General features: G+C 36.6%; 1 protein-coding gene across 1 annotated transcript; it reads left to right on the top strand.

Annotated features, from left to right (window-relative positions):
• Positions 1-5,228: 5,228 nt before the first annotated feature.
• LOC110287705 (putative vomeronasal receptor-like protein 4) lies at positions 5,229-6,149 on the top strand. Its single transcript, XM_021154257.1, has one exon. The coding sequence runs from the start codon at positions 5,238-5,240 to the stop codon at positions 6,147-6,149; it is 912 nt and encodes a 303-aa protein (XP_021009916.1). The 5' UTR covers positions 5,229-5,237.
• The last annotated feature ends 8,042 nt before the right edge of the window (positions 6,150-14,191 follow it).

Raw genomic sequence — 14,191 nt, 5'->3', positions numbered from 1 at the left:
GGAATCACCATGCTTGACCTAAAGCTGTACTACAGAGCAATTGTGATAAAAACTTCATGGTATTGGTATAGGTACAGACAAATAGACCAATGGAATAGAATTGAAGACCCAGAAATGAACCCACACACCTATGGTCACTTGATATTTCACAAGGGAGCTAAAACCATCCAGTGGAAAAAAGACACCATTTTCAACTAATGCTGCTGGCACAACTGGTGGTTATCATGTAGAAGAATGTGAATTGATCCATTCCTATCTCCTTGTACTAAGGTCAAATCTAAGTGGATCAAGGAGCTCCACATAAAACCAGAGACACTGAAACTTATAGAGGAGAAAGTGGGGAAAAGCCTGGAAGATATGGGCACAGGGGAAAATTCCTGAATAGAACAGCAATGGCTTGTGCTCTAAGATCGAGAATTAACAAATGGGACCTCATAAAATTGCAAAGCTTCTGTAAGACATAAGACACGGTCAATAAGACAAAAAGGCTACCAACAGATTGGGAAAGGATCTTTACCTATCCTAAATCAGATATGGGACTAATATCCAATATATACAAAGAGCTTATTGTATTTCTTATAGTTGCCATTGACTTGAAATTCTTCTCTGTCACCTTGTATATTTGGTTTATTTTATAGTGTCCCACATACACAATACTTTCTAGGCCTACACTCTGCCAACTGAGGTACAATTTTAACAACACAGCCTGATTTCTGGTGACAATATAGTCATATTTCCTCCTATGTGTGTGACCTGTAAGAGAATTTAATATATAATGTCAGAATTTAATAATATCTCTCTGTAATGGTAAGGTAAGAAAAATCCTTTACTCTTAGTGTGTTTGGAGAAGGTGACAGTTTCCTAATTTTCTCAAAAGAGCTGTTAATTTCTAGGTGAGATACTGAAGGCACTGTCAGGTAAGTATGGAGGGTATCATGAATGCTTTTGAAACAGGATGGATACCTTGGGGAATCTAAATACTTTTTCTAATTTTCTTAAACTGGATATTATTATTCTTCCTTTTGTTTGTTCACAATGACTGGGAACAGTTAATCTCCACACTCTGTTATGGCCTGGAGAGAATATCTCACACCTGGGAAATACAGAGCTCAGCTGTTCCTACTTTACTATTCTCCTGAAATTAGAGAAGTTCACTTTTCCTTTTGATGGTACCACTTTGTAACTATGTTCAGGTCAAAAATGCCTACTCCACATGGCATGATAACTGTTGGTCTAGAGGGAGATTAGGTGATGCCATTTCTTCCATATAAACTATATGTTAGGGTCTCTTTCCACAAGGATGTTTATCGGAGGCTCAGACGGTAAGTATTTTTTTTTTTTAATTCTCTTCATTATAGTGAGAGCAGTAGGGGGTAGAATGAAGCAGGATTCTGTAATAAATGATTAAAGTATTATCTGCTTACAACTTTACTTTTGAACTATATTGTATCATAAGTAAACCAGAGACGCTTGTATACATAGGAATGTCAGTGTAATGATTAACAAAAGAATACAGATTTCAATCAGTTTGATCTCTTCTATAGTAGACAGGGCCTAACAAAAGGATGGATAGAGACAGGAAAAGCTAAAAGGCTGAAGATGATCATTGAGAATTATATATTAAATTAAAATATAATGACACCCATTAGTTTTTATATTGAATCTACACTGACCTATATTTAAAATGTAACTCCATCACAATCTATTTTTAAAAAAATATGTAATTTTAATTTATTTTTACACTACATTTTCCATTCTCCACTCATCTCAACCTTTTAAAGAGCCTATCTGATGGAGGATTGTATTGACTATGTGTTCTAAGAAATCTAAGATCATGGTTCCATCTAGGTATGGCCACGTTTGTTAGGTTTCCATCCCTGTAACAAAACACTTGAGCTGTCTTAATGAGTTAATACCAAATGACAATCATTTATTGTTTTGCACAGGTCAATTTTAATATTGATGCATTTGAATTGTGTTTTGTATTTTTCCATTCTACTCATTTCTCACTTCATGGAATTTGTGATGACACTCTGTGTATGATTGTTTCCCCAGTCTCTGCAGTGACATTCCTGCTGCTGCTGCTGCTGCTGCTTCATCTTAAGGGAACTGGCTTTTGACTTAGATTATAAAGCTCAACATCTGTATGTCTTCAGTTACACCTGTGCTAAACTTAATTTACAAACAAGAATTACTGCATTTAAATTATTTCAGAGTGTCAGGTAAGAGCTATCAATTACTACTTTATTAAAAAGCATCAAAGATTCTTGCTGGCATTCTATATTTTATAAAGATTTCATGGAATTAATTTTTGATACCAAGTACTTTCTCTTTCGGGGATTTCTAAAAAATGTTTTTGTGTTTCTAACAATGGACAACCAACAATTTCACTTGTCACCTGAAAGTCACATATTCACTTCATGTACTCTCTGAGCAGTCATACAGCTTATAGGTCATTACCCACCAAATGTGTTGACACATAAAAATGAAAATGACACTTTGGAGTTACTATGCTTGTATGTTTCTTATACTATTAAGTCTTCAGAAACAGAATACATGGATTAGTATACATACACAAACAAACTGTTCTAGATTCAAATATTGTTATAATGAAGAGGTAGAGTGAGAGTGTAGAGCTGTGCATGAAGACAAGTTCTCTCTCTCATTCTGTCTCTCTGTGCCTCTGTCTCTGTCTCTGTCTCTCTGTCTCTCTCTCTCTTATGCTTTTCAAACACATGCCTGCAGACTGCTTAGTCTTTTGGTCAATTTAATAGTCATGGCTTCTCCACTACCATAAATGTTTGTGGGTATACTATGGGTTTTAGTACTTACAAGTAAATATTGCAATTTAAACTAATGTGGATGTCAGAAATGCACTTTTCTTTTTTAATAAAAGATGATTTTTATAAGTACATATCCCTGTTAACAAACCTGTTTACTCATGATAGCAATTTTCTTTTTTCACCAACCCTCAGCTCCAATGAGCCTCAATTAAAAATGCCAATTTATGAATTAGAAGGTTTGTTATTTTCTGTATGGTATAAATATTTACAAAGCAATGGGTATGAAATAGAGAGGATGAAGTGCATATTTTTGCAATAAGAAAAAAACATTTTACATTATTATCTTTTACCTTATTATATTAACATCTTTTTATATTAATTATAATTCCTGTGAATCTTAATATTATCGAAGCATAATTAATAATAAATTATCGTATCAATATGGCTTGTCTATTTGTAGGTTTAAAATTAGAATTGGGCTACAGTTCTTACATTTTGCAGTCTAAGGCATGAATTAATAATTTTCCTGCAGCTTTATTTATCTTTCTTTCTATATATGTATATATGTGTGTATATGTATATGTATATGTATATGTATATTTTGTCTACATATAGTATCTGTGTACCTCTTGCATGCTTGGTCAGACAGAGTTTGTATCTCCTTCAACCCCAGTCACATATGATCACAAGCCACGATGTCATTGCTGAGAACCAAACCCAGGTCTTTCCAAAAGGAAAACATGTTCTTGACCATCTCCACTGTGTATCCTGGAGCCTTTATAAACAGAAAACCTACTGTTTATGTCTGTTGGTGAGAGAGTTCGATATTTTGGATCTGGTAATTGGCATGAATCCATTCCTTTACTAGATTAAGCTTTTCAGGCACAAAATAATGTAAATATTAAAGTGTGACTTATGGTGAGATAGTCATAGAGAAGTTAAAGGATGGTCTCAGACACTAGCTTCTGCATTATTTCTATACATACATGCATCTGTCTATATATGTGGAATATGTGTGAACTTGAAAATATAATTGGACACTCTTTTTCTCACAAGAATCTGATTCAGTGTAGTCATTTTCAATTTCTCTATCACAAGCTGATTTAAAGTAATGAATTAAATTAATTACATAATAAATTTATCCTGGTCACCAGGTCAAATAACTAACATAGTCACTAAATGTAAGACTGTTGAGTGAAATGGTGAAAAGTGTGTGGGTTCTGATGACGTGTGGTAACGCTTTTTTTCTACTGCATGGGAAGGAATATGTTTTGAAAGAAAAATATACAAATAGCCTCACTATCTGGTTATCTTCAGTGAGTTCATGTTTGTCATACCATGTTGATAATAGTGTTTATCTTAGCACCCAAGTTCTTTCTTATTGGAGAGATGTATGTAGCCGGTAGTAACTACCGAAACCAGTAAAGCAAAAAAAGAGCATTGACCATATAGGGGTGTGGTGGAAGCAATAGAGAGAAGAATAGCAGGGCACAAATGATCTCAGCAGTGCACTAGGGAAATGGCCGCTTCTCAGATTGTGGAGGGAGATATATACAGAAGAATGAGGTAAGTAGTTGAAATACCAACATAGATTTCTGAAAAGCCATAACTATTCATTCTATTAACTAATTACACTGCCCCTCCAAAATGTAAAGAAAAAATACTATCTGTCTTGGTAGCTGGGACTTAGTTCTTTAAATCTGAAGTTTCACAAAATGTCATAGGATGGGACCTAAAGAAGGAGAGGCCTAGGACCATTTAGAACCACACAATTAATCATCATAGGGTATGGATATTAAGCTAATGGTCTCAAACTGTATCTATATTTTAAATTCATATTTTATTGATATAAGATTTCCTTGAAAAAGGAACATCAAAAACATAGGTTAAGACCTTAGGCTGATTAAAATACTGGGGTTACCATGAATTACCACTGTGATTGCATTAGAATAACAAGTTAAACATGGATAGTTGCAAACTAGAGTACAGTAAATTTATAGAACATAATACTAAATCACCTGATATATTGGATTTCTTTGGAAAATATTTTCAGATTATTGTAACATTCATTCTGCCATAGGAATATGATTAACATTCTGTGCGTATCACTACTATTTATGCATTAAGTATGAAATGAGGCAATTAAATAACTATGAGGCATGAGACTCATCTAATACAGGGCTACAATGAGTATTCTGTATAGATATGACTATGATTATATTTATTATCTATAATTTTCTCTCTATACAGCAGATATATTGAAGACATAGAAATGTTGCTATGATGTACAGTCTGTAAGATCAAGAGTTAAAGAGTCATGATATTCAAGAATTAGTTTGAAAAATAGAATGTTAATATAGGCAGTGTATTACAATCTTGATGTGTGCTCTATTATTTTTTTCAGATATATGAAATAAACTTCTACTCATCTTAAGATGAGTTGAATCTCTACTTATGTTGTCAATCCAGAATGTTCTTTATTTCCAAGCTGGGCTTGGAGTCCTAGCCAATATGTTTCTTGTTTGTTTCTATATTTACATAATTCTATGTCACAGACCTAAGTCCACAGACATGATCTCCTGTCAACTGACCTTTGTTCACATAATCATGTTACTCACTGGAGGGAATATTTGGCTTACAGACATATTTGAATCACTGAACATTGAGAATGGATTCATATGTAAGGCAACTTTTTACATAAGCAGAGTGATGAGAGGCCTCTCTATGTGCATCACCTGCCTCCTGAGTGTGTTCCAGGCTGTCACCATCAGTCCCAGTACCTCCTTGTTGGCAAAATTTAAACAAAAACTAAAAAAATACATGATATATTCTTTCTTATGTATATGGTTTTTCAATTTGTCCTTCAATAGTAACCAGATCTTTTATGTTGGTGCTTATACCAATGTGAGTGGGACCAACCAGATGAAGGCCACTAGATCCTGCTCACTCTTACCCATGAACTACATCATCAGAGGACTTATTTTAACAGTGACAACTTCCAGAGATATGTTTCTTGTAGGAGTCATGCTGACTACAAGTACATATATGGTGATTATCTTGTTCAGACATCAGAGGCAATGCAAGTATCTTCATAGCATCAGTCACCCGAGAGCATCCCCTGAGAAAAAGGCCACTCAGACCATCTTGTTGCTAGTGGTTTGCTTTGTGGTCATGTATTGGGTAGACTTCATTATCTCAATGACCTCATTTTTGTTATGGATGTATGACTCAGTCATCCTGACTGTTCAGAAGTTTGTGATGAATGCCTATCCCACAATTACTCCTTTGGTACAGATCAGTTTTGATAGCAGAATAATCATTATGCTGAAAAAGCTCCAGTCAAAATATCACCATACATTTTTTTAAAAAAGATGTTTAATCTCTTCTTTAAAAACTATTTTTTAATTTCTTAATTTTATGTAGAAGTGTTGTGCCAGAGTGCATGCATGTGTGCATTCCTGGTGTCCACAGATGTGAGAAGATGTCATGGGATCGCATGGAACTTGACATAGAGCTGGTTATAGAGAATCTTCCTGTGCAGCCACAGTCACTTTGTCTCTAAATTAGAGATTCTTTTTATACTTTAATGGGTCAAGTAGCAAAGCAAAGTTCTTCATATGATTTTAAGTAAAATGTGCTATTACACATATACATTCTTTTGACACTTCTGTTTTCAAGTAGTAGAGTGTTCTTAAGTTAATTTTACACAGTAAGTTGATACTTCCACATAAATTCTCTTTCTCCTATTTCCTTTATATAATTAATATTGCTTTGATGATGAGGTCACTGAAAAGAAGATCCTTTTTGATATTCACTTTTAAGCTTTCTTTTGTTTTTAATTTACATTCACTAATCAAAAATATTTTATTTTGTTGTAGCTATATTTTCCCCTAATTATAATTTATGTGGATCCACAAAAAGAATGTGAATTTTAAGTTTCCATTTTTACCACAGTTATTTAATGAGTCGTTTATGAAACTATCATGTGCCTGTTTAATTGTTCTTCATTTTATCTATTTATTGAAATATTAATGGCAAATAATTTTTTATATCCATGGACATGTTGTACAATGTGTTTATTGTGTATCTATATCCATTTATGTACGTGTGAGTTCGCAGCTGAAGGATATATGTATGTGTACACATTGAGAGTAGGAGTTAATGTTGGCTGTTGTCCTTCGTCTGCCATTCATCTTGTGTCTTGATAGGGCATCTCTCTCTGTGACCTGTACCAAGATGGTAGTCTCAGTGTTTTTCCTGTTTCTCTCTCTCTAGCTCTTTGACCACAAGTATTTACCATAATACTCTATCATTGCAACATTGCTTTTCTTTTATTGAAAAAATTTTTTTCACATAATATATTCTGATTAGAGTTTTCACATCTCCTGCTCCTCTCAGTTTTATACTCTTGCCTCAATCTCCAACCCCATCAATTCATAACTATCTATTCTATTTTCCCTTTTTAGAGAGATGCAATGTTGTGCTAGGAAGTGTTTATGAATGCCAAAAGACCACCAGGGAGCCAGTTTTGATGTAATTTTACCAGGGTCACTTTATTACAAGCTCAGGCTTGGGGTCTCTTCTAACCGAACCCTAAGAAAGCAGGAATAGATGGCAGAGAAGCCTGGAACCCTCAGCAGGACAAGGTTTTATGGAGGCTGGTTTCAAGATGGAATAGGTTTGTCATCGGAGACTCCTTCTCCTCCTTCTCTTATCCTATACTTAAACCTTGTGGTTATGTGGGTTATGGATTGATTTGGAATGACTTAATAGTTAAAATTCACATATAAGTAATAATGTATACCATGTTTGTTTTTGTAGGTCTGTTTACACAACTCTGAATGAGGTTTTCCTGTTTTATCCTTTTACCTGCCAATGCCATTAATTAAATGGCTGAGTAATGTTCTATTATTGAAATATATTACATTTTCTTTGCTCATTTATCTGTTGATGGATATCTTGGTTGTTTCCAATTTCTGGATATGATGAATATTCAGTGCCCATGTAGTAGGGTGAAATTTCCTACTGGTTTATGTTTTTTTGTTGGTTATTATATTTTTTTAGATTTCAAGTGTTACTCCCATTCCTAGATTTCTCTCCACAAATGCCCCATCCTCTCCCCCTGCCCCCTTCCCCTATGAGTGTGCTTCAAATCCCACCTCAGCACCATAGCATTCCCCTATGCTGGGGCATCAAGCCACAACAGGATCAAGGGCCTCCTTTCTCATCGATGGTAGATAAGGCAATTCTCTGCTACATATGCAGCTCATGTCATAGGTCCCTCCATGTGTACTCTTTGTTTGGTCGTTTAGTCCTTGGGAGCTCTGGGGCAGGGGCTTCTGGTTGGTGGATATTGTTATTCTTCCTATGGGGTTGCAAACCACTTCAGCTCCTTCAGACCTTGCCCTAACTCATCCATTTTGGTCCCCTTGCTCAGTCTTATGTTTGACTGTATGCATCAGCTTCAGTATTGGTCTGCTTCTGGCAGAGCCTCTTAGGGAACAGCTATCACCAGGCTCCTAATAGCACATGTTTTTTTGGCATTAGCCATAGTGTCTGGACTTAGTGTCTGCAATGGAATATATCCCTAGGTGGGGCAGACTCTGAATGGCCTTTCCTTCAGTCTCTGCTCCACTCTTTGTCCCTGCATTCTCTTTTTACAGGAGGAATTCCAGATTATTACTTTTGATGTGGGTGGTAAATGAAAAGTGAGCTATAACAACAGAAACTGAAGAACTTAAAAAAATTATCAGATGCTACTACAAAAGCTTATACTCAACCAAACTTTAAAATCTAGATGAAATGGATGATTGATTTTCTAGACAAATATCAGGTACCAAAGTTTAATCAGGATCTGATAAAACATCTAAACCCTCCCATAACCCCTAAAGAAATAGAAGCAGGCATTAAAAGTCTCCCAACCAAAACATGCCCAAGTCCAGATGGTCTTAGTGCAGAATTCTATCAGACCTTCAAAGAAGATTTAATACCAATACTTCTCAAACTATTCCACAAAATAGAAACAGAAGGAACCCTACCCAATACATTCTATGAAGCCACAGTTACACTGATACCTAAACCAGGCAAAGACCCAACAAAGAAAATAAGTTCAGACCAATTTCCCTCATGAATATTGATGAAAAATTAATCAATAAAATCTTTTAAAAACTAAATCCAAGAACAAGTCAAAAATGATCATTCACTATGATCAAGTAAGCTTCATCCCAGGGATTCAGGAATGGTTCAATATAAGGACATCCATAAAGTAATACAATATATAAACAAACTCAAAGAAAAAAAACCTTATGATCATTTCATTAGATGCTGAAAAATCTTTTGACAAACTACAACACCCATTATGTCAAAAGTATTGAAGAGATCAGGAATTCAAGTCCATACCTAAAGATAATATAAGCAATATACAACAAACCAACAGCCAACATAAAACTAAATGGAGAGAATTTTGAAGCCGTCCCACTAAAATCAGGGAGAAGACAAGGCTACCCACTCTTTCACTATCTATTCAATATAGTACTCAAAGTTCAGCCAGAGCAATTAGGCAACAAAAGGAGATCAAAGGGATAAAAATTGGGAAGGAAGAAGTGAAGTCACTATTTGTGGTTGATATGTTAGCATACATAAGTGACCCCCCCAAAATCCAGGAGAGATACACAACTTCAGCAAAGTGACAGGATATAAATTAACTCAAACAAATTAGTAGATTTCCTCTACTCACAGGATAAACAGGCTGAGAAAGAAATTAGGGGAACAACACCATTCATAATAGTCACAAATAATATAAAATATCTTGGTGTGACTCTAACCAAGCAAGTGAAAGATCTGTATGACAAGAACTTCAAGTATTTAAAGAAAGAAATTGAAGATTTCAGAAGATGGAAAGATCTCCCATGATTATGGATCCGCAGGATTAACACAGTGAAAATGGCCATCTTACCAAAAGCAATCTACAGATTCAATGCAATACCCATCAAAATTCCAACATCAAAATTCAACTCTTCACAGAGATAGAAAAAGCAATGTCCAAATTTATCTGGAATAACAAAATACCCAGGATAGCAAAAACCATTCTCACAAATTGGAAAGGAAGAAGTGAATATGTCACTATTTGCAGAAGATATGTTAGTGCACATAAGTGACCCCAAAAAATCCAGGATAGAATGCCTAAAGCTGATAAAACCTTCAGCAAAGTGTCAGAATATAAAATTAACTCAAATTCATAGCTTTCTTCTCAAATGATAAACATTCTGAGAAAGAAATTAGGGGAATAACACCATTCAGAATACAATAATACAAAATATCTTGGTGTGACTCTAACTAATCAAATGAAACATCTGTCCAACAAGAACTTCAATCCTCTAAAGAAAGAAATTGAAGAAGACCTCAGAAGATGGAAACAAGAAACCCAGGATAGCAAAAAGCATTCTCAACAATAAAATTACTTCTGGGGGAATCATCATCCGTGACCTCAAGTCATACTAGAGATTAATAGTGATAAAAATCGAATGGAATTGGTACAGAGACAAGCAGGTCAATCAGTGGAATAGGACTAAAGAAATAAACTCATAAACCTTTGGTCACTTGATCTTTTTCAAAGAAGCTAAAACCATCCAGTGGAAAAAAAGCCAGCATTTTCTATAAATGGTCCTGGTTCAACTGGTAGTTGGCATGTAGAGGAATGCAAATTGATCCATTCTTATCTCCTTGTACAAAGCTGAAGTCTAGCTGGACCAAGGACCTCCATATACAACAAGGTACGCTGAATCTCATAGAAGAGAAAATGGGAAAGAACCTTGAACACGTTGGCACAGGTGAAAATTTCCTGAATGTGTGTATGTTTAATATTGGTATATATGCATACTTTTTAAATTTATTTACATTCCAAATGTTATCCCCCTTCCCAGTTTCTCCTCCACAATCCCCTAACTTTCCCTACTTCCCCCTGCTTCTATGTAAGTGTTTCCACACATACACCCACACTCCTGCCTCACCAACCTAGCACTACCTTGTGCTGGAGCATGGCTCCACAACAGGACCAAGTGCATCCCCTCCCATTGATGCCAGACAAGGCAATCTTCTGCTCCATATACAGTTTGTGCCATGGGTCCCTCTAGGTGTACTCTTTGTTTGGTGGTTTAGTCCCTGGGATTTTTGGGGTTCTGATGGTTGATATTGTTGTTCTTCCTATGGGGTTCCAACCCCCTTCAGCTCCTACAGCCATTGCTCTTACTCCTCCTTTGGGCTCTGCATGCTAAGTCTGATGGTTAGTTGTAACCGTCAATAGTTTTGATATGGGTGGGTGGCCCCACCTCTCAACTGGGGGCCTTGTCTAACCAAGAGATATGGTCTCTACTTCTTTGTTAGGTATTTTGGCTAATGTCACCCCTGTTGGGTTCTGGGAGACTTTTGCTTCCCTGGCTCCTGGAACTTTCTAGTGGCTACCCCAGCTTCCACATCCTCCACTGCTACACACCTCTATTCAATATCCTGATCCTCTGTACTTCTCTTCTGTCTCCTCTCACACCTGATCCTTTCCCGTTTTCCCCTCCCCTCCCTTGTCTCTCTCAAGTCCCTCCTTCCCTCTATCTCCTATGATTATTTTGTTTCTTGTTCTATGTAGGATTGAAGCATCCATACTTTGCTCTTACTTCTTCTTAAGCTCCATATGTTTGTGGGTTATATTGTGAGTTTTGTGAGCTTTTGTTATACTATCCTCTTATCAGTGAGTACATACCATGTGTGTTCTTTAATGTCTGGGTTACCTCAATCAGGATGCTTTCCATTCCCATTCATTTGATTGCAGATTTCATGAAGTCATTTTTAATAGATGAATATTCCTCCACTGTGTAAGTGTATCACACATTATGCATCCATTCTTATGTTGAGAAACATCTGGGTTGTTTCCAGCTTCTGGCTATTATAAATAAGGCTGCTATAAACATAGTGGAGCATGTGTCCGTGTTATATGTTCTAGCATCTTTTGGGTATATGCCCAGTTATGGTATAGCTGGATCTTCAGATAGAACTATTTCCAGTTTTCTGAGTACTCACCAGACTGAATTCATGAGTGGTTTTACCATCTTGCAATTGCATCAGCAATTGTGGAATGTTCCCCTTTCTCTACATCCTTGCCAGCATCTGCTCTCACCTGAGTTTTTGATCTTAGTCATTCTGACTGGTGTGAGGTGCAATATCAGTGTCCTTTTGATTTGCATTTCCCTGATGACTAAGGATATTGAACATTTCTTTAAGTGCTTCTCCTCCATTTGAGATTCCTCAGCTCAGAATTCTGTTTAATTCTGTACCCCATTTTTAATATATTTTCTTCATTTACATTTCAAATGCTATCCTGAAAGTCCCCTATACCCTCCCCACCCACGCTGCTCCCCAACCCACCCACTCCCGCTTCCAGGCCCTGGAATATTCCCCCTGTACTGGGGCATATAATCTTTGCAAGACCAAGGGCCTCTCCTCCCAATGATGGCCAACTAGGCCATCTTCTGCTACATATGCAGCTATAAACATGAGCTCAGGGGGTACTGGTTAGTTCATATTCCTGTTCCTACTATAGGGTTACAGACCCCTTCAGCTCCTTGGGTACTTTCTCTAGCTCCTCCATTAGCGGCCCAGTGTTCCATCCAATAGATGATTCTGAGCATCCACTTCTGTATTTGCCAGGCACTGGCATAGCCTCACAAGAGAGAGCTATATCAGGGTCATGTCAGCAAAATTTTGCTGGCATATGCAATAGTGTCTGAGTTTGGTGGCTGATTATGGTATGGATCTCCGGGTCAAAGCCTCTGGATGGTCCTTCCTTCTGTCTCAGCTCCAACCTTTGTCTCTGTAACTCCATTCTATGGGTATTTTGTTCCCTATTCTAAGGAGGAATGAAGTATACACACTTTGGTCTTCCTTCTTCTAGAGTTTCATGTGTTTTGCAAATTGTATCTTGGGTAGTCTAAGTTTCTGGGTTAATATCCACTTATTAGTGAGTACATATCATGTGAGTTCTTTTGTGATTGGGTTACCTCACTCAGGATGATATCCTCCAGATGCATCCATTTGCCTAAGAATTTCATAAATTCATTGTTTTTAATAGCTGAGTAGTACTCCATTTTGCAAATGTACCACATTTTCTGTATCCATTTCTCTGTTGAGGGCCATCTGGGTTCTTTCCAGCTTCTGGCTATTATAAATAAGGCTGCTATGATCATAGTGGAGCATATGTTCTTATTACTAGTTGGAACATCTTCTGGGTATATGCCCATTAGAGGTATTGCTGGATCTTCCGGTAGTATTATGTCCAATTTTCTGAGGAACAGCCAATTAGAGAAACAACACCCTTCACAATAGTCACAAAAATTATAAAATACCTTGGTGTGATTCTACATAAGGAAGTGAAAGATCTGTATGATGAAAATGTCAAGTCTCTGAAGAAAGAAATCAAAGAAGATCTCAAAACATGGAAAGATCTCCCATGCTCATGGATCGACAGGATTAATATAGTAAACATGGCTATCCTGCTGAAAGCAATCTACAGATTCAATGCAATCCCCATCAAAATTCCAACTCAATTCTTCACAGAGTTAGAAAGGGAAATTTGCAAATTCATCTGGAATAACAAAAAAACCTAGGATAGCAAAAACTATTCTCAACAATGAAAGAACCTCTGGTGGAATCATCATGCCTGACCTCAAGCTATACTACAGAGCAATTGTGGTAAAAACTGCATGGGAATGGTACAGAGCCAAAGAGGTAGATCAATGGAATAGAATTGAAGACCCAGAAATGAACCCACACACCTATGTTCACTTGATTTTTGATAAGGGAGTTAAAACCATCCAGTGGAAAAAAGACAGCATTTTCAACAAATGGTGCTGGCTCAACTGGCAGTTATCATGTAGAAGAATGTGAATTGATCCATTCTTATCTCCTTGTACAAAGCTCAAGTCTAAGTGGATCAAGGAATTCCACATAAAACCTGAGACACTAAAACTTATAGAGGAGAAAGTGGGGAAAAGGCTCGAGGATATGGGCACAGGGGAAAAATTCTTGAATAGAACAGCAATGGCTCGTGTTGTAAGATCAAGAATCTACAAATGGGTACCTCATAAAATTGCAAAGCTTCTGTAAGGCAAAAGACACCGTCAATAAGACAAAAAGGCCACCAACAGATTGGGAAAGGAGTTTTACTAATCCTAAATCTGATAGGGATCTAATATCCAATATATAGAAAGAACTCAAGAAGCTGGACCCCAGAAAATCAAATAATCATTTTTAATGGGGTACAGAGCTAAACAAAGAATTCTCAACTGAGGAACACTGAATGGCTGAGAAGCACCTGAAAAAAATGTTTAACATCCTTAATCATCAGGGAAATGCAAATCAAA

Source organism: Mus caroli, unplaced genomic scaffold (genome assembly GCF_900094665.2).
Source record: "Mus caroli unplaced genomic scaffold, CAROLI_EIJ_v1.1 scaffold_19622_1, whole genome shotgun sequence".
NCBI classification, from domain to species: Eukaryota; Metazoa; Chordata; class Mammalia; order Rodentia; family Muridae; genus Mus; species Mus caroli.
Note: the sequence above shows the minus strand (reverse complement) of the source record. Positions and strands in the feature narration are given on the sequence as shown.